Source organism: Gymnodraco acuticeps, unplaced genomic scaffold (assembly GCF_902827175.1).
Source record: "Gymnodraco acuticeps unplaced genomic scaffold, fGymAcu1.1, whole genome shotgun sequence".
NCBI classification, from domain to species: Eukaryota; Metazoa; Chordata; class Actinopteri; order Perciformes; family Bathydraconidae; genus Gymnodraco; species Gymnodraco acuticeps.
The window spans coordinates 45,001-66,024 of NW_022990077.1; the positions used below are offsets into that span (position 1 = coordinate 45,001).

Below are 21,024 nucleotides of genomic sequence, written 5' to 3' on the forward strand. Positions count from 1 at the left end.
TGTCAGAGGGCGTGTGTGCGTGTGTGTGTGTGTGTACGCGCGTGTGTGCGTGTGTGTGTGTGTGTGCGCGTGTGTGTGTGTGTGTGTTATTCATTAGACAGACAGGCAGCGCAGGTTGAACAGCCTCAGAGCAGACACTCAACCAACTTGACACTTGTTCTACCGACTGCACTGCGATGACTCTTTATTAATATCTCATTAATACTCAGAGGATCATAAGCTGTGGGTCTGAGGACACACACACACACACACACCGGGACAGCTTCAGCAACACACACACACTCACATGGAGATTGAAAGCATGGTGGCAAACAGCGCGCTCATTAAAGCCAGAGAAGGTAAGTCACTGCTTCAGGAACCAAATGGAGCACTTTGACATGTTCTCTTGCTTCCTTATCATGCTACATCTTATTGTGTAACTTTGCACCTAATCGGGATAATTACCTCTTTCTATATTATTACATTCTGCTATTTCTTATTTTTGCCCCTAATTATGTACTTTTTGGACTTTAATACACACTCATATTTTATTTAATCTGAACACTAACTTGTATGATGCTACTTGTTATTTGTCATCATGGTTGTGTACTTTTGCAATTATTTAATAAGGGTTTTCCACTTTATTTCACATTTTTAATGCCAAATCTAGTGTTTTGCTCTAATGATGTACTTATTAAAAGTGCATTTCCTCTTTTTACTTAATTTTTTAATGCTATATTACTTTTTTCCGGATAATTATTCCAATTGTTTTTTTTACCAAATATTGCAAATGTTTCTTCTCCACATTGCTCTGCCTGAGAGAGGAGGCGAACTACGAGTGATCTCATGCATCTCCAAGGCTCTCTTGTTTGATTATTTTTGTTGTTATTATATATTTATTTATTTGTATGTATAATACTATTAACTGATTTTTATTGTACTATTATTATTTAAAAAATACACATTATTATTATTATTTTAAAGTGCAAGTACAGTAGTTACTTTCCTAACCCCTTATCTCCTCATCCAAATCATTACTTAAAAACGGAAGTTGGAGAAGTACTTAGATCTTGTTCTTGAGTAAAAGTAGAAGTACTCAGATCTTGTACTTGAGTAAAAGTAGAAGTACTCAGATCTTGTACTTGAGTAAAAGTAGAAGTACTCAGATCTTGTACTTGAGTAAAAGTAGAAGTACTCAGATCTTGTACTTGAGTAAAAGTAGAAGTACTCAGATCTTGTACTTGAGTAAAAGTAGAAGTACTCAGATCTTGTACTTGAGTAAAAGTAGAAGTACTCAGATCTTGTACTTGAGTAAAAGTAGAAGTACTCAGATCTTGTACTTGAGTAAAAGTAGAAGGACTCAGATCTTGTACTTGAGTAAAAGTGGAAGGACTCAGATCTTGTACTTGAGTAAAAGTGGAAGGACTCAGATCTTGTACTTGAGTAAAAGTAGAAGTACTCAGATCTTGTACTTGAGTAAAAGTAGAAGTACTCAGATCTTGCGCTTGAGTAAAAGTAGAAGTACTCAGATCTTGCACTTGAGTAAAAGTAGAAGTACTCAGATCTTGTACTTGAGTAAAAGTAGAAGTACTCAGACCTTGTACTTGAGTAAAAGTAGAAGTACTCAGGTCTTGTACTTGAGTAAAAGTAGAAGTACTCAGATCTTGCACTTGAGTAAAAGTAGAAGTACTCAGATCTTGTACTTGAGTAAAAGTAGAAGTACTCAGGTCTTGTACTTGAGTAAAAGTAGAAGTACTCAGATCTTGCACTTGAGTAAAAGTAGAAGTACTCAGACCTTGTACTTGAGTAAAAGTAGAAGTACTCAGGTCTTGTACTTGAGTAAAAGTAGAAGTACTCAGGTCTTGTACTTGAGTAAAAGTAGAAGGACTCAGATCTTGTACTTGAGTAAAAGTAGAAGTACTCAGATCTTGCACTTGAGTAAAAGTAGAAGTACTCAGATCATATACTTGAGTAAAAGTAGAAGTACTCAGATCTTGTTCTTGAGTAAAAGTAGAAGTACTCAGATCTTGTAGTTGAGTAAAAGTAGAAGGACTCAGATCTTGTACTTGAGTAAAAGTAGAAGTACTCAGATCTTGCACTTGAGTAAAAGCAGAAGTACTCAGATCTTGCACTTGAGTAAAAGTAGAAGTACTCAGGTCTTGTACTTGAGTAAAAGTAGAAGTACTCAGATCTTGTACTTGAGTAAAAGTAGAAGTACTCAGGTCTTGTACTTGAGTAAAAGTAGAAGTACTCAGACCTTGTACTTGAGTAAAAGTAGAAGTACTCAGATCTTGTACTTGAGTAAAAGTAGAAGTACTCAGATCTTGCACTTGAGTAAAAGTAGAAGTACTCAGACCTTGCACTTGAGTACAAGTAGAAGTACTCAGACCTTGTACTTGAGTAAAAGTAGAAGTACTCAGGTCTTGTACTTTAGTAAAAGTAGAAGTACTCAGACCTTGTACTTGAGTAAAAGTAGAAGTACTCAGATCTTGTACTTGAGTAAAAGTAGAAGTACTCAGATCTTGTACTTTAGTAAAAGTAGAAGTACTCAGGTCTTGTACTTGAGTAAAAGTAGAAGTACTCAGATCTTGTACTTTAGTAAAAGTAGAAGTACTCAGATCTTGTACTTTAGTAAAAGTAGAAGTACTCAGGTCTTGTACTTGAGTAAAAGTAGAAGTACTCAGGTCTTGTACTTGAGTAAAAGTAGAAGTACTCAGATCTTGTACTTTAGTAAAGTAGAAGTACTCAGGTCTTGTACTTGAGTAAAAGTAGAAGTACTCAGATCTTGTACTTAGTAAAAGTAGAAGTACTCAGGTCTTGTACTTGAGTAAAAGTAGAAGTACTCAGATCTTGCACTTGAGTAAAAGTAGAAGTACTCAGGTCTTGTACTTGAGTAAAAGTAGAAGTACTCAGATCTTGTACTTGAGTAAAAGTAGAAGTACTCAGATCTTGTACCTGAGGTGAGACGCGCTGATCTTCAGAGTAATGCTGTCCTTCAGGCTCCGCTCTATAAATACTTCCCTCTCAGTGAAACCAGACGGGCTGCATGTACCTGTCTCTCAAAGTGAGACGTGTCACTCTGCTCAGGTGTTTCTTTACAGCATGAAGCTGGAATAGCATCACATGTAATACTTAATGTGTATTTACTAAGTATGTTGCATGCAGTGGTTGAATGTAACATTTACTTATGTATTGTGCATCCTTCTTGGGGTTTATGGGTCAAAACGCTTTTGAAACGTTATTAAGAGGAAGAATGTGGAGCAATCGTTGTATACTTTGTGTACTACTGAGTATATTAGCAGTATATAAACACAACATACAGTATATGCAGTACAATAACAAGTATTTTACTTAATCTTTTCTGTTACAAAATACTCTACATCAGGGGAAACTATTATACTATATTTGCACTACCTTTATGTTACATAATTAACATGTTTTGTTTACATGATATAAAAACTGCTAATTTCTTAATTAGTACACAAAGTGAAGAACGTTTGCTCCACCTTCTTCTACTTATTTGTCATTTCTAATGATAAAATACACACAATTCAGTGCAATATAGTATTTAATATAACTACAAAATGACCCTACAAGAAATTCTGACTGGATTGTTGCTTTTTGGGGCTTTTATTTTGAAAAACAAAACTCAACCTGATCTTCCTGTAAGGATAGAGATACTTCTGGGGCTTTTATTTTGAAAAACAAAACTCAACCTGATCTTCCTGTAAGGATAGAGATACTTCTGGGGCTTTTATTTTGAAAAACATGCATCCTCCTGTGCTTCCTGTAAGGATAGAGATACTCCTGAGGGCTTTTATTTTGAAAAACAAGCATCCTCCTGTGCTTCCTGTAAGGATAGATACTTCTGGGGCTTTTATTTTGAAAAACATGCATCCTCCTGTGCTTCCTGTAAGGATATTTGTACTCTATGCAGCTTTTATTTTGAAAAGAAAAGCCTAATCCTGAGTTTACTGTTTGGATACAATGATTATCTGGGGCTTTTATTTTGAAAAACTTGCATCCATGTGCTCACTGTAAGTATATGGTTACTCAATGGGGCTTAAAGTATTTAAAATAACACTTTTATCGAAGCCTTTTGGAGTTAAAATACTTCTTAACTTCGACTTAAGTGGGATTTCACACTCAGGCTGTTAATAGAGTATTTTTAGACTGTGGTAAAGACTGAGTACTTTTTCCACCTCTTGTTGAAGTGTTGGAGGATCCTTGGACTTCAAGTGTTCTTTGTAGTGTGTTGATGACGGTAACATGATGTCTCTGCAGGAGGGAGTCGAGGCCGGAGCTACAAATGGAAAGAGATGCTGCGCTTAAATCACATCAGCCAGTGCATGGACCAGGCCTCCAGCATAGGTGTGTGTGTGTGTGTGTGTGTGTGTGTGTGTGTGTGTGTGTGTGTGTGTGTGTGTGTGTGTGCGTGTGTGTGTGTGTGATTAGATTAAATTAAAGAACAGTGTGTGTGTGTGTGATTAGATTAAATTAAAGAACAGTGTGTGTGTGTGTGTGTGTGTGTGCGTGCGTGTGATTAGATTAAATTAAAGAACAGTGTGTGTGTGTGTGATCTCACATCATGTGTTCTCCCCCCTCAGAGAGAGAGTACTACAGTCTGTGTGTGTGTGTCTGTGTGTGTGTCTCTCTCTGTGTGTGTGTGTGTGTGTGTGTGTGTGTGTGTGTGTGTGTGTGGTGTGTGTGTGTGTGTGTGTGTGTGTGTGTCCTGTGTGTGTGTGTGTCTCTCTCTGTGTGTGTGTGTGTGTCTCTGTGTGTGTGTGTGTGTGTGTGTGTGTGTGTGTGTGGTCTAGCATTACTATACTTGTGGGGACCTAAAATCTGTTTACACAGTCACGTGTGGGGACTGGCTTCCCTTATGGGGACAAATTGGAGGTCCCCATAAGGGGAGTCATTAATTTTAGGGTGAAGACTTGGTTAGGGTAACGGTTAGGCATGTGTTGGTTATGGTTAAGGTTAGGATAAGTCTCCAGGAAATGCATGTAAGTCAATGTAATGTCCCCTGAAGTGATGTATACATGGTATGTGTGTGTGTGTGTGTGTGTGGTGTGGGTGTGGTGTGGTGTGTGTGTGTGTGTGTGTGTGTGTGTGTGTGTGTGTGTGTGTGTGTGTGTGTGTGTGTGTGTGTGTGTGGTGTGTGTCTGTGTGTGTGTGTGTGTGTGTGTGTCTCACAGCATGTGCTCTCCCCCCTCAGAGAGAGAGTACTACAGTCTGTGTGTGTGTGTCTCTCTGTGTGTGTGTGTGTGTGTGTGTGTGTGTGTGTGTGTGTGGTGTGTGTGTGTCTCACAGCATGTGCTCTCCCCCCTCAGAGAGAGAGTACTACAGTCTGTGTGTGTCTCTCTCTCTCTGTCTGTGTGTGTGTGTGTGTGTGTGTGTGTGTCTCACAGCATGTGCTCTCCCCCCTCAGAGAGAGAGTACTACAGTCTGTGTGTGTGTGTCTCTCTGTGTGTGTGTGTGTGTGTGTGTGTGTGTGTGTGTGTGTGTGTGTGTGTCTCACAGCATGTGCTCTCCCCCCTCAGAGAGAGAGTACTACAGTCTGTGTGTGAAGCAGCCGATCGGAAAGAACCTCTTTCAGCTTTTCTGTCGCAGTCGTCCTGATCTGCAGAACTTCATCTCCCTGCTGGACGCTCTGGCAAGTATTCACAACATCAAGGTGGAAGTCAATGGTTCTCTGGATGTGTTTTTGGTTGTTCGCCTGAAATAAAGTCTGAGGTTCAAACACAAGCGGAAGAGATTGTAATTCTACGACTGCTAACAAGTGTCTAAATGAGACGACTGAACGCCATCACGTTCAAAACTGTGTATCGTGCGTGTTGTCCTTTGTGCAAATTGATTTAGCTTATATTTAATTTGGCTTTAGAGAAAGAACACAATGCAGGAATAAAGTAAAACAAATATACTTTAAAGGTCCCGTGTCACGGCCATTTCTACTGATCATAGTTCCATTGTTGAGGTCTACTAGAATAGATGTACACTGTTCAATGTTCCAAACTCACATTGGTTTCTCACAGCATCTCTGCATAGTCTGTGTATTCACTCTCTGTCCTACACGGCTTGTTGGAGCTCCTGCCCCCCCTCCTCCTATGAGCCGAGCCCGAAACACACACACACACACACACACACACACACACACACACACACACACACACACACACACACACACACACACACACACACACACACACACACACACACACACACCACACACACACACACACACACACACACACACACACACACACACACACACACACACACACACACACACACACACACACACACACACACACACACACACACACACACACACACACACACACACACACACACACACACACACACACACACACACACACAACACACACACACACCACACACACAACACACACACACACACACACACACACACACACACACACACACACACACACACACACACACACACACACACACACACACACACACACACCACACACACACACCACACACACACACACACACACACACACACACACACACACACACACACACACACACACACACACACACACACACACACACACACACACCACACACACACACACACACACACACACACACACACACACACACACACACACACACACACACACACACACACACACACACACACACACAGCCTGGCTGGGAGTTTGTGTGTGTGTCCAGAACGAGTTCCGTGGTGTCTCGCCGACCCCACACCAGTGAGCCGGCTCACAGTGTCCCGCTCCTCGAAGCAGCGAGCCTCGCAACGTCCCACCGAGTGTGTGTGTGTGAGGAAGTCCACGGATTGGTCCATTTGATTTGATTTGGACCAATCTGCGGAGCCGTTACGTCACGTCACTATACCCAGGAAGTAAACAATGGAGAAAGAGAAATCTCCAACAAGGCGTTCTGGGGCAGCAGACAGGTCTTCTCTGTGTTAGAGTTTTACTCGCTACAGGGTGCACTTTGAGGGTTTGAGACTCTGCAGACCGGTCACATGCAGAACCTTCATAACAACAAGGGCACGGGTAAGAACCGGAAGAGCATGACATGGGACCTTTAAGTCTACATTATTTGCATGATACTCATAGGAGTGTTATTAAAATGTGCCGTGCAGGAAAAGCGTTCTGAGAGTCTGTAGCGTGAATCTAAAAAAGGCCATTAAGCATTAATACGTCATGGTTACGAAGAGGTGACAGATTCATCTCTGGAGATTATAAATCGGACAGCAGTGTCACAGAAATGATCAAAGTGCCAACAGTATCATAGCATCTATCCGAGCTTTAAAAACATGCAGTGGAACCAAATCGCTCAGTTTCAAATCGTTTTGAAGGCTGTTCCAAGTTAGAGGAGCTGCGCACATAAAAGCTTTCTTACCTACGTCAAAACCACATCATGTGATCTCAGGCAATAGCTACCTGCACCTCTCTGTGTGAGCAGATGCTAATATGCTCAAAACGAGTGGAATTGAGTGGGGTGGACTCTTCTTCTTCTTCTTCAAGATTGTCCATCAAATCTGCAACCCATTGATTAAAGCCCGTGAGAAGTATGACACGCAGAGCTAACTCCTTCCAGAGAATATCTGCTTCTAGTGACGCTCGCAAATACTCATTTTCTACCAGAACAATCAAAGATTAGATCAGATAAGATAACAGGGAACTTTATTTATCTCCGTGGGGAACATCAGGCGTTTAGAGAAGGGAACAAGCTGCTACTAGAAGCTGTTATCGCTGAGTCTGTGGAGGGCTTCAGGGATAGTTTAATAGAGAACCGCAGTGACGCGTCCTAAAACCCGGAAGCAAACTCCTTCCGGTTCCTTCATCAAAACGCAATGCAGTCTCTCCATAGGATGTTGGAAACTATCTGAACTAAGGTCTGTGGTTGAGACACATTGAAGAGACGGATCACGTTTTGTTCAGCCGGATAATCTCCACATGTCGACCCTACTTTTATAACATTACATTACATTTAGCTGACGCTTTTGTCCAAAGCGACTTACAATAAGTGCATTCGACCAACAAAATACAAACTTGAAGAAAACAGAATCATAAAGTACATCAGGTTTCATAGAGCCAAACATTTCAAGTGCTACTCAACTGGCTTTAGATAAGCCAGTCCTTTATTAGTATATAAGTGCTTTGTTAATAGTTCTATCGCTCGAAGTGGAGTCGAAAGAGATGAGTTTTCAGTCTGCGCCGGAAGGTGCCCTACTTTTATAATTTTCTAATCGTAAATCTATTGTCCAGAAGCAAAATGCTAACGTGATGCTATAAAGGAACTACAGCTGGGTCGCTGCTTCAACGTCACGCCAACTTCAGATCCAGATTCAAACACAGAGACTCTAAATGGAACGAGTTGAAGCGTTTGTTTGAACAGTACAACGGCCTCCACGACTTCTGTAGTCCTATTCAGCCACTTGGTAACAACCATCGTTTCTCAGACACGTCACCTCTTCAGAAATCACCAGCGGGGTCACTGCTGATGATTTAATGTAGAACAAAACGTGATCTGTCTCTTCAATGAGTCTCAACCACAGACCTGATTTACAGATATCTTCCAACATCCTATGGAGAAACTGTCCGTTTCTCAATCTCGAGGATGCTGGCTTGGTAGTCGCGTACTTCCAAGTCACTTCCTTCAGAAACGAAGCCAGTATACTTCCAAGCCACGGCTTCGGAAAACGAAGAAGAATGGAACAGGCTAACAAGTGTGCCACTCTCTCTAACGGTTTCAACATAAACTGTACCGAAAATAAATACCTCACGATGTCTATCTAATTATGAACTCGCTTTACTTTCAGGAACACATTTTTGGTGAAAACAAAGTCACATATCTACCAACACATGTTCTACGCCACTACATACTTACATTTAAATGTGTGCTGCGTCGGTTCAGCCATTCTCCGCAAGGGTTTTTGAAATTGGTCCGTGTGCAAAGCATTGTGGGGATTTTAAGGACGCGAAGGCCGTTTCTCAATCGCGAGGAAACTGGCTTCCAAGCCAATATTTCAAGGATACTACGTCATCGAGTGCCGCCGAAGGACTGTTCCAATCTCCAGCATACTTGGAATTCCACCGAGGCCGCGTCCTTGGTTTGGGGGTAATTTCGAGGCTGCACATGGGTAGACTTCGCGTCCTTCAATTTCCCCAAATCTGTGGCGGAAAATGTAAGGCGGGGCCTCTCATATGACGCACACCTGCACACTTGCTAGCCTGTTCCACTCTTCGTTTTCCGAATGCCAGGAAGGATTCTTGCCTAGCTTCTGAAGGAAGTGACTCGGAAGACATGTGCTACCAAGCAAGCATCCTCGCGATTGAGAAACGGCCACTTTCTACCCATGTGCAGCCTCGAAATTTCCCCCAAACCAAGGACGCGGCCTCGGTGGAATTCCAAGTATGCTGGAGATTGGAACAGTACTTCGGCGGCACTCGATGACGTAGCATCCTTGAAATATTGGCTTGGAAGCCAGTTTCCTCGAGATTGAGAAACGGCCCCTGAATTGCTTTTTGTCGAAGGAACCGGAAGTGGTAAAAATGTTAACTTACTTCCGTGTTTTAGGACGCGTCACTGCGGTTCTCTATTGACATTTAACTAAGATTGTTCACCCCCAACTGAGCACGATACCTCTGGGTTTGGCTCAGAGATCCAGACGGAGAAGTATTATATGTAACACAAAGATGGCTGCAATGTGGAACAGATTCCTATCAAAGATACAGCTTTATACATTTGAAATCCTGGTTTACAAAACTCAACATTTGTCCTCATTTTAGGGTCATTACTCATTTCAAAACAATCTGAGGAAATGACATTTAAAGTGTGTGGCAGGCGTTCCTTATCGCTCAGATTCATGATGAAACAGAAACGTTGGCAGATCACCAACAATCCGAGGAAGAAGCAGACGGAAACATTTATAAATAAGTCACTGAAAAGACGTCATGGGTGTTGTGGGTTTGTCAAAGTAATTACACGGTTTATAATCTCAACTTTATATCATACTGGAGGAATGATTCTACTTTAAAGAGTCCTCAGGTGTATATCAGTATGTAGTGTCTCTACTTTAAAGAGTCCTCTCCTGCTGACGTTCAGGTGTATATCAGTATGTAGTGTCTCTACTTTAAAGAGTCCTCTCCTGCTGATGTTCAGGTGTATATCAGTATGTAGTGTCTCTACTTTAAAGAGTCCTCTCCTGCTGATGTTCAGGTGTATATCAGTAGGTAGTGTCTCTACTTTAAAGAGTCCTCTCCTGCTGATGTTCAGGTGTATATCAGTATGTAGTGTCTCTACTTTAAAGAGTCCTCTCCTGCTGATGTTCAGGTGTATATCAGTATGTAGTGTCTCTACTTTAAAGAGTCCTCTCCTGCTGATGTTCAGGTGTATATCAGTATGTAGCGTCTCTACTTTAAAGAGTCCTCTCCTGCTGATGTTCAGGTGTATATCAGTATGTAGTGTCTCTACTTTAAAGAGTCCTCTCCTGCTGATGTTCAGGTGTATATCAGTATGTAGTGTCTCTACTTTAAAGAGTCCTCTCCTGCTGATGTTCAGGTGTATATCAGTATGTAGTGTCTCTACTTTAAAGAGTCCTCTCCTGCTGATGTTCAGGTGTATATCAGTAGGTAGTGTCTCTACTTTAAAGAGTCCTCTCCTGCTGATGTTCAGGTGTATATCAGTATGTAGTGTCTCTACTTTAAAGAGTCCTCTCCTGCTGATGTTCAGGTGTATATCAGTATGTAGTGTCTCTACTTTAAAGAGTCCTCTCCTGCTGATGTTCAGGTGTATATCAGTATGTAGCGTCTCTACTTTAAAGAGTCCTCTCCTGCTGATGTTCAGGTGTATATCAGTATGTAGTGTCTCTACTTTAAAGAGTCCTCTCCTGCTGATGTTCAGGTGTATATCAGTATGTAGTGTCTCTACTTTAAAGAGTCCTCTCCTGCTGATGTTCAGGTGTATATCAGTATGTAGTGTCTCTACTTTAAAGAGTCCTCTCCTGCTGATGTTCAGGTGTATATCAGTAGGTAGTGTCTCTACTTTAAAGAGTCCTCTCCTGCTGATGTTCAGGTGTATATCAGTATGTAGTGTCTCTACTTTAAAGAGTCCTCTCCTGCTGATGTTCAGGCCTTTGCAGATAATTGATATGTAATAAAATTTGAAAAAACACCTTTAAGGAACTGACCTGTTATTCACTCTTCTTCTTCATTTATTTTAGGACGCCTTCGAGATGAAATCAGACGAAGAGAGGAAAGATTTCGGCGTCAGCATCATCGAGAGATTCCTCATGAGAAAGGTCTGGAAACTGCACACAAATACAAACGTCTTTACTACGAATAACGCTAAAAAAAAAAATCAAAAAAGGAAATAATAGATACATATTAAAATATGAAATATGTGTTATATAAACAATCAAAATGTTTAAATATAAAATAAAAGGGACATTTCTTCTTGGACCACCATTTGCTTCACCTGTGTGTTTCTGACCTCCTAGTCTCTTGTTTATTAGTAAAAAACACACGACACACACACACACAACACACAAACACACACAACACACACAACAACAGCAAATCAACCAACACACACACACACACCCACATCACACACACAACACACACACAACACACACACACACACACACACACCACACACAACAACACACACACACACACACACACACACACACACACACACACACACACACACCACACCACACACACACACACACACACACACACACACACACACACACACACACACACACACACACACACACACACACACACAAAGTTCAGTTCTAATGTCAACAACACTGTGTGCACTAGCTACACATTCCTGGCACTCACTCATCCCTCAGGCCATCAGACGATTAAACACCTGAACTTTTTAAAGAACATTCATCTGTTTTGCATTTTGCAAATGATTGATCTAATACATCATTCTGTGACTTCAGTTTTTCCTTGCCATATCTACACTGCAGCTAACATGCACATGACAGCCGAGAAGCTATGGTTTGACCGTCTTCATGCTTTGTCTGCAGTCGATGCAGTGTGTGTACGTGGTGCAGAAACACGAGCAGAGCTGCATCCACAGCCTGGAGGTCGACTCCTGCACCGACGTCTTCCAGAGCTGCAGGGAGTGAGTTCACGTCTCTCTCTTTCTGCTAACATACGTTATTAACGATGATACGGTAATACTCAGATCAAGTCTGAAATGTGACTCGCATAGCAGCTCCATGTGTAACATCAATAGATATCAAGACACAATACACAGCAGAGATGGAGGACTCGAGAGCCGATTTTCGGGACTCGTGACTCGACTCGGACTCGGCACTGATTGACGCGACTCGGACTTGGACTCGTGAATTCTCGCGCACGATGACTTGGACTCAGACTCGACTACGACTCTCCCTAGGTGACTCGGAGAGTGGTGACTCGAGAGTGACTTGGACTCTGATACATAGAAAGGTTTTATAAACAGCTAGTCAAATGAACAAGGTCAATTACAAACCTTCATTACTGTGGGTTATAAAATAGTTCTGTCAACTTCATTTTTCCAATTGCATTTCAAGTAACAATTACATGTGACGATAAAGGCTTTGAGAGTGTGGAAATGTGGGTTCAAAGTTAATTGAATGTCCCTCTTAAAGAGCCATATGAACCTTGTGTATATATACGATCCGATAATACTTTAATGGTGAGATCAAGTCTGAAATGTGACTTGCAGCTCCATGTGTCACATCAACAGATATCAAGACACAAGAACAACAAACACTAACGTAACAGCAGGACCAGTGAGAGCTGCTCAAAGCGCCTTCAGCGTGCATCTGATCTGTAGCTCTGTGTTCACTGAGAGGACTGACTGGAGCACAAAGGATGCTTCAGGCTGACTGGAGCACAAAGGATGCTTCTGGCTGACTTTAGTGAATCTCCATCAGATGGTAGCTGCTCAGATTCTCTCTCAGAGCATGCTTTGGGTCCCAGGTGATGCTGCTGGAGCCTCTCAGGTTGTTATGGTCTGTGAGTCAGAGAGGCTCTGACAGGGGGACCAACTCTCTTTGAGCAGATTGTTGACAGGTGGAGCAGGATTGATTTTAAATTAACCCCTTCATTTCATGCATTAGAGATCTACACAACTACCTGAGCGAAGAACCCTTCAGTCAGTACCAGCAGAGCATGTTCTTCGAGCGCTTCCTGCAGTGGAAGATGCTGGAGAGGTCAGTGTGTGTGTGTGTGTGTGTGTGTGTGTGTGTGAGAGAGAGAGTGTGTGCGTGTGTGAGTGATTGAGTGTGTGTGATTGAGTGTGTGTGTGTGTGTGTGTGTGTATAAACAAGGAAACAGACAGACAAAGCACAATGACACATGTGTTGGGAAGCTGGTTTTTCTGCTTGTTCTCTAAAACGCTCCGTTGCTCTTACTGTTGACTCCGAGTCACTTTCTCTGTTTCTGTTTCTGTTTTTAAATCAGTGACAAAATGCTGTGTTTCCTTTTCAAGGCGGCCAATCACCAAATACAGGTTCAGACAGTACAGAGTGCTGGGGAAGGGAGGCTTTGGAGAGGTAATGTCCCGGATACAATTATTTAATGTTTATGTTAGTCAAGTTTGCAATTAAAGATATTTTAAAATGTAAAAAGTGAGAAAAATAAATAAATAATAATAACGTTTAAAATAAATTAAAATATAATAAAATATAAATTTAAATAAATCGAAATATAATAAAAATATCAAATAAAATAAATTAAAATATAATCAAATATAAATTAGAATAAATCTAAATATAATAAAATATAATATAATAAAATATCAAATAAAATAAATTAAAATATAATAAAATATCAAATAAAATAAATTGAAATATAATAACTTTAAACTGATCTTGAATACCATATAATTAATGATTTAACTACACCTTGATATGTCTCAGGTGTGGGCGTGTCAGGTTCGAGCCACTGGGATGATGTACGCCTGCAAGAAGCTGGACAAAACTCACGTGAAGAAGAGGAGGGGGGAAGCCATGGCTCTGAACGAGAAGCAGATCCTGGAGGCGCTGGACAGCAGATTCGTGGTGAGATTAAACATCTCAAACTCTCTGTTCAGTGTTTTAAAATGCTTTCAAGATGTTTGTGCTGATAAATAACACCACAGGTAAGAGTATTTTAGATTTGTAGGTCAACTGTCCCTTAAAAAGACAAGTCTGGTGGTGATATTTTATTGTATCTGTCAGCTGTTAACTGCTCTCATTAACACTCAGTTGGATTGAATCATACCTCGCTGGTAGGCGTCAGGATGTTATCGTCAATAATCGACTCTCCAGCTCTAGACTTAAGCACCGGAGCACCACAAGGTTCAATACTTGGTCCACTTCTTGTTACCTTATATATGAATGAGCTGCCATCTGTGTGTCCTGATGTGAAAACACAGCTACATGCCGATGAAACCGTGATATGTGTTTTTCACAAAAATAAAATGCAACATTGTGTAAAATATAAGCATCTCAGGTGGAAATATTGATAATGTGCCGCAGGTTAAGTACCTGGGAATCATAATTAACTCGTAGGTCTTTTAGCTCTGAGCCCAGGGTTAGCCTAAAAGAGTCCAGGAAGCTTATTTACAAGTTAACAGCGTTTAATAAAACAATGATACAATGGGTGTGTTTCACTTCTCTTATTTTTCATTTCCTCGCTCCCGGTATCACCGGAAGTTGATTTGTCTGCGCCATCTTGAGTAGCGTCCCAGTGGCCTTATTTGTGACGGACGACCGAGGACCGAGTATCGAGGAGCGATAACCGAGGAGCGATAATCGAGGAACCACCAGACCATCCTCCGGTGAAATCCTCAGACACTCGCCCCGCCCCCTTACTGTGTATCGCTCACTGATTGGACGATGCAGGGCATGCACTGATCCGGCTGCTGTCAGACGATCAGCTGTGCGGCGTCATCACAAACGGACGTCGCTTCACGTGATGCTCCGGAGGAAACGACGTCCCTTTGCTCTTAAAACTAATTTCCCTGCTTCTCGTGGTTTCCTTGTCGCAAGTGATGGACGCAAGGAATCCATTTAACCGAAGTGAAACGCACCCAATGATACAATGAAATTGCAAAATGGTTTCCTGCTGGCTTCCCATTTTATCATCTGTAGTCTTCTCCTATTGGCTTAGCGTTGACGGGGGCGGGTCCAAGGCACGTGCTGTCGTTTTCTGATGTTAGTGTTACAATATTCTAATATCTGTTGGTCATTTAAACATTCCCTAATAATAGCATTGCAGCGTAAATAAGTGAGGGTTAAAGACAGTGTGTTTAGTGTGCAACACCACGTGTCATTTCTCCTTAAATTCACGTACACAAAACATAATATTAGCTACATGCTAATGCTAACACCGTCTGAGCATACAGGAAGTCTAGTGTGTTGACAATGTCGCGAACATCCGGTTACAGAATAAAACAGTGTTATTAATTTTAAGTTACGCCATATAATATTGATTGTATTCCTTACAACTCTAATCTAACATTCAAAACACAAGTCAACAAAGTGACCCAAAGACTTAGCCGAGCCAATTTTAAATACATAAGAAACACAATGACATTTTTGCTGATCTCTGACACACGAGGAGGAATACATCTCTACATTATTTCTTATTTGGTGTCCAGGTGAGTCTGGGGTACGCCTACGAGACGAAGCACTCGCTCTGCATGGTGCTCACCATGATGAGTGGGGGGGATCTGAGGTTCCACATCCACAACATCGGGCAGCCGGGCCTCGACAAGAACAGAGTCCGGTTCTACGCTGCGGAGGTCTGCTGCGGAATCATGCACCTGCACAGGAAGTCAATAGTCTACAGGTGAGTGGGGGTCTGCAGGGGGATTTATTTATTTATTACGCATGTTTCTTAGTTACATTAAGCTGTCTTTGGCCCTTTTTCTGCTGTAACAAGGGTTAATTTAAATAAGGGTATATTCTGATTCTGATATAGTATACTGTAGGAATACTTCACTACAAGGGACAGTACAAAGGTGGAAAAGTAACATTTACACTGTGCTTGAGTAGAGTTTTGAGCTATTACTTTACTGGTGTTTTTCCATTTATAACCACGTATTTTTTACCCCACTTCATTTATCTGAAAGTGTTAGTAGTGGTAGTATTTCAAGTCAAAGTCAACTTTATTGTCAATCTTTCAGTTTGTGTGTAGAGACTGAGAGATCGAAATACCGTTTCCCACAATCCAGACGAATGAAAAATACAAATATATATAAAACTATGTATAAATATATGTATATATGTATACACAATCAACAGACACATTTATACATATGCACACATGGAAGACAACAATAAAAGCATAACAATCAAGTGAAACAAAATAAAAGTCATTTCAAAATGTGTGATGGTGTTTTCTGTATGACGCAAAGACTGAATACTGATCAGAGATAAGATCAGAAGATCAAATGTACTTTATTGATCAGAATTTGGGAAATGTTTGCGTTGCAGCAGCATCAGAAACAACAAGGCAGTGCACCTAAATTAAAAGAGTAGAAATGAAACCTGCTAAAGTTTAAACATCTCAAATAGAAATAAAACAGCATTAAAACAGTAGAATATACAACATGATAAACTGTCTGACGAATAAAACACTACTGATTGATATTAAACACAAATATAAAGCAGGATATGATTTACATTAAGTGTGTGAGGAATGGCGTCACATTACATATCATCGTAGATTGTGCACTGTGAGTCCAGTTAACCAAAGAGAAGCTAGAGGTTCAACCGGAAGTACCATGCCTGTTTTGAAAGAGTAAGAAGTAGTACAGTGATACCAGAACGATATTTAAGTACAGTAATTAAGTATTTGTACTTCATACTGTGCAGTTCTTGGAGAGTATGAAGGAGGATCTAGAGTCGCAGCAGAAAGTCAAACCGGTTGATCCATGACATCATTTTGCATTAAAAAAACAATACAATCTTCTTCAATTACAAACAATGAAAGTCATGACTGGAGTTTCCAGTTACTCCTCATCATTCCAGCTGTTCTTGTTTTACTGCTGGGGAAGTTCATTGAACAACAGTGTCTTTTATAAACACTTCATTTCTAATTGGATGTACTAATAACTGCAATTGTAATGTACCTTTAGATAAAAGACTCTTTGTGCAGCACAAACGGTCTCTCTCTCTCAGGACACGCCATGTTCGATACCTCTGCTCTCATCACCTCTAAACAAAGTGCTTTGCTTCCTCCTCAGAGACATGAAGCCAGAGAACATCCTGCTGGACGACAACGGTACGTAGGAGACAGTGAACGCATCGTGATGCCTTCACTGTCAGTGAGAAACAGCGGAGGGAGGAGTACTCAGATCTGGTACTTGAGTAGAAGTAGAAGTACTCAGATTTTGTACTTGAGTAAAAGTAGAAGTACTCAGATCTTGTACTTGAGTAAAAGTAGAAATACTCAGATCTGGTACTTGAGTAAAAGTAGAAGTACTCAGATCTTGTACTTGAGTAAAAGTCGAAGTACTCAGGTCTTGTACTTGAGTAAAAGTAGAAGTACTCAGATCTTGTACTTGAGTTAAAGTAGAAGTACTCAGGTCTTGTACTTGAGTAAAAGTAGAAGTACTCAGATCTTGTACTTGAGTAAAAGTAGAAGTACTCAGATCTTGTACTTGAGTAAAAGTAGAAGTACTCAGATCTTGTCCTTGAGTAAAAGTAGAAGTACTCAGATCTTGTGCTTGAGTAAAAGTAGAAGTACTCAGGTCTTGTGCTTGAGTAAAAGTAGAAGTACTCAGATCTTGTACTTGAGTAAAAGTAGAAGTACTCAGATCTTGTCCTTGAGTAAAAGTGGAAGTACTCAGATCTTGTCCTTGAGTAAAAGTGGAAGTACTCAGATCTTGTCCTTGAGTAAAAGTAGAAGTACTCAGACCTTGTACTTGAGTAAAAGTAGAAGTACTCAGATCTTGTACTTGAGTAAAAGTAGAAGTACCAGAGTGTAGGAATACTCTGTTACAGTAAAAGTCCTGCATTCAAAATGTTCCTCAAGTGAAAGTAGAAAAGTATTCTCATCAAAATATAGTGAAAGTAGCGACAGTGAAAGTAGTCATTGTGCAGATTGGTCCATTTCAGAATAATGTATTTATTAGCAGAAATACTCAAGTAAAGTACAAGTACCTCTAAATTGTGCTTAAGTAAATGTATAGTTACTGGTGTGCAATACATATCTCTAGAACACGTGTAATGTTTATCTAATGGCGTGGATCTGGTGATGAAACGCTCTCTGTGTTTTGAGTCTGAAGATAAGGTTCGAGTCGAGCCTTCGGTTCAAACAAAGGTTCAGGAAGTGAACTCCGCTCAGGTGTGGTATCTATTTTTAGAAAAGCACCTGTTCCTGCATTCTTAGGTTAAGAGACCTGGATCCACCTTTAGTTGTGCGTGTTTTCAATTATTACACATTCCTGTTGAGAGCCATAACCAGAGGAGGAGGAAGCGTTAGTATAAATAGAAAGGCTATGGTCTTAAAATACTCTCGAGGGAAAGTCCGGTGTAGTTAGGGACAGAAGTAAATTATTCGTCATCATTTGTTTTTTGGAACTTCTTTCCATGTATGCTTTTGGACATTGTTTGTATATTTCTTTTGGCATTTTTCACATTTTACAGATTCTTTCAGACATTTTCTGCCAAGTTTTCTGTGAAAGTAGATCCATCTTACTTCTTTAATTACTTAATTAATAAGCCCTGAATTCAAAATGTTACTTACTGTAAGTAGAAGTAAAGGAATATTATAAACAAATAGGTTCATTATTCATCATCACTTGTTTTTGGTACTTTTTACACGAAGGCTTTTGGAAACATTTCAGAAATTATTAATATTTCTTCTGGAATTTTTCCCATTAAAAAAAAATTGTTATGTATTTTTTAAACAAATATTTTTGGAGAGCTCCGAGCCATTCTCCAAACGTTTTGTCGCATCATTATCTGTGTTTTTTTAATCATATTTTGTCACTGAAGAAACACTCAGAATCTACTCAGGTTTTAGAAGTATTACCACCAAATATTTCATTTCATTTTTATTTGTCCCGTTCATGATGTTCAGGTGTATATCAGTATGTAGTGTCTCTACTTTAAAGAGTCCTCTCCTGCTGATGTTCAGGTGTATATCAGTATGTAGTGTCTCTACTTTAAAGAGTCCTCTCCTGCTGATGTTCAGGTGTATATCAGTATGTAGTGTCTCTACTTTAAAGAGTCCTCTCCTGCTGATGTTCAGGTGTATATCAGTATGTAGTGCCTCTACTTTAAAGAGTCCCTCTCCTGCTGATGTTCAGGTGTATATCAGTATTGTAGTGTCTCTACTTTAAAGAGTCCTCTCCTGCTGATGTGCAGGTGTATATCAGTATGTAGTGCCTCTACTTTAAAGAGTCCTCTCCTGCTGATGTTCAGGTGTATATCAGTATGTAGTGTCTCTACTTTAAAGAGTCCTCTCCTGCTGATGTTCAGGTGTATATCAGTATGTAGTGTCTCTACTTTAAAGAGTCCTCTCCTGCTGATGTTCAGGTGTATATCAGTATGTAGTGTCTCTACTTTAAAGAGTCCTCTCCTGCTGATGTTGAGATGTATATCAGTATGTAGTGTCTCTACTTTAAAGAGTCCTCTGCTGCTGATGTTCAGGTGTATATCAGTATGTAGTGTCTCTACTTTAAAGAGTCCTCTCCTGCTGATGTTCAGGTGTATATCAGTATGTAGTGTCTCTACTTTAAAGAGTCCTCTCCTGCAGATGATCAGGTGTATATCAGTATGTAGTGTCTCTACTTTAAAGAGTCCTCCTCTGCTGATGTTCAGGTGTATATCAGTATGTAGGGTCTCTACTTTAAAGAGTCCTCTCCTGCTGATGTTCAGGTGTATATCTGTATGTAGTGTCTCTACTTTAAAGAGTCCTCTCCTGCTGATGTTCAGGTGTATATCAGTATGTAGTGTCTCTACTTTAAAGAGTCCTCTCCTGCTGATGTTCAGGTGTATATCAGTATGTAGTGTCTCTACTTTAAAGAGTCCTCTCCTGCTGATGTTCAGGTGTATATCAGTATGTAGTGTCTCTACTTTAAAGAGTCCTCTCCTGCTGATGTTCAGGTGTATATCAGTATGTAGTGTCTCTACTTTAAAGAGTCCTCTCCTGCTGATGTTGAGATGTATATCAGTAGTAGTGTCTCTACTTTAAAGAGTCCTCTGCTGCTGATGTTCAGGTGTATATCAGTATGTAGTGTCTCTACTTTAAAGAGTCCTCTCCTGCTGATGTTCAGGTGTATATCAGTATGTAGTGTCTCTACTTTAAAGAGTCCTCTCCTGCAGATGATCAGGTGTATATCAGTATGTAGTGTCTCTACTTTAAAGAGTCCTCCTCTGCTGATGTTCAGGTGTATATCAGTATGTAGGGGTCTCTACTTTAAAGAGTCCTCTCCTGCTGATGTTCAGGTGTATATCTGTATGTAGTGTCTCTACTTTAAAGAGTCCTCTCCTGCTGATGTTCAGGTGTATATCAGTATGTAGTGTCTCTACTTTAAAGAGTCCTCTCCTGCTGATGTTCAGGTGTATATCAGTATGTAGTGTCTCTACTTTAAAGAGTCCTCTCCTGCTGATGTTCAGGTGTATATCAGTATGTAGTGTCTCTACTTTAAAGAGTCCTCTCCTGCTGATGTTCAGGTGTATATCAGTATGTAGTGTCTCTACTTTAAAGAGTCCTCTCCTGCTGATGTTCAGGTGTATATCAGTATGTAGTGTCTCTACTTTAAAGAGTCCTCTCCTGCTGATGTTCAGGTATATATCAGTATGTAGTGGTCTCTACTTTAAAGAGTCCTCTCCCTGCTTATGTTCAGGTGTATATCAGTATGTAGTGTCTCTACTTTAAGAGTCCTCTCCTGCTGATGTTCAGGTGTATACTCAGTATCTAGTGTCTCTACTTTAAAGAGTCCTCTCCTGCTGATGTTCAGGTGTATATCAGTATGTAGTGTCTCTAATTTAAAGAGTCCTCTCCTGCTGATGTTCAGGTGTATATC

General features: G+C 40.5%; 1 protein-coding gene and 1 long non-coding RNA gene across 4 annotated transcripts in view; one reads left to right on the forward strand and one right to left on the reverse strand.

Annotated features, from left to right (window-relative positions):
- Positions 1–8,922, reverse strand: part of LOC117546080 — a 9,500-nt gene extending 578 nt beyond the window's left edge. Inside the window, exons 1-3 of the long non-coding RNA XR_004568938.1 lie at positions 8,875–8,922; positions 5,501–5,698; positions 4,182–4,282 (exon numbers count right to left, since the gene is read on the reverse strand). This is a non-coding gene — a long non-coding RNA (uncharacterized LOC117546080). The remainder of the gene's footprint in view (positions 1–4,181; positions 4,283–5,500; positions 5,699–8,874) is intronic.
- Positions 110–21,024, forward strand: part of LOC117546078 (G protein-coupled receptor kinase 5-like) — a 35,111-nt gene continuing 14,196 nt past the window's right edge. Inside the window, exons 1-10 of one of the 3 annotated variants that reach the window (XM_034216161.1) lie at positions 110–338; positions 4,264–4,350; positions 5,523–5,635; positions 11,210–11,287; positions 12,035–12,132; positions 13,118–13,210; positions 13,489–13,552; positions 13,919–14,059; positions 15,643–15,833; positions 17,233–17,270. In XM_034216161.1, the coding sequence (XP_034072052.1) occupies positions 287–338; positions 4,264–4,350; positions 5,523–5,635; positions 11,210–11,287; positions 12,035–12,132; positions 13,118–13,210; positions 13,489–13,552; positions 13,919–14,059; positions 15,643–15,833; positions 17,233–17,270 (955 nt within the window). In that variant the 5' untranslated portion in view covers positions 110–286. Of the gene's footprint in view, positions 339–4,263; positions 4,351–5,522; positions 5,636–9,484; positions 9,534–11,209; positions 11,288–12,034; positions 12,133–13,117; positions 13,211–13,488; positions 13,553–13,918; positions 14,060–15,642; positions 15,834–17,232; positions 17,271–21,024 lie in introns of those variants that run through there. The other 2 variants (XM_034216162.1, XM_034216163.1) reach the window with 2 other exon arrangements.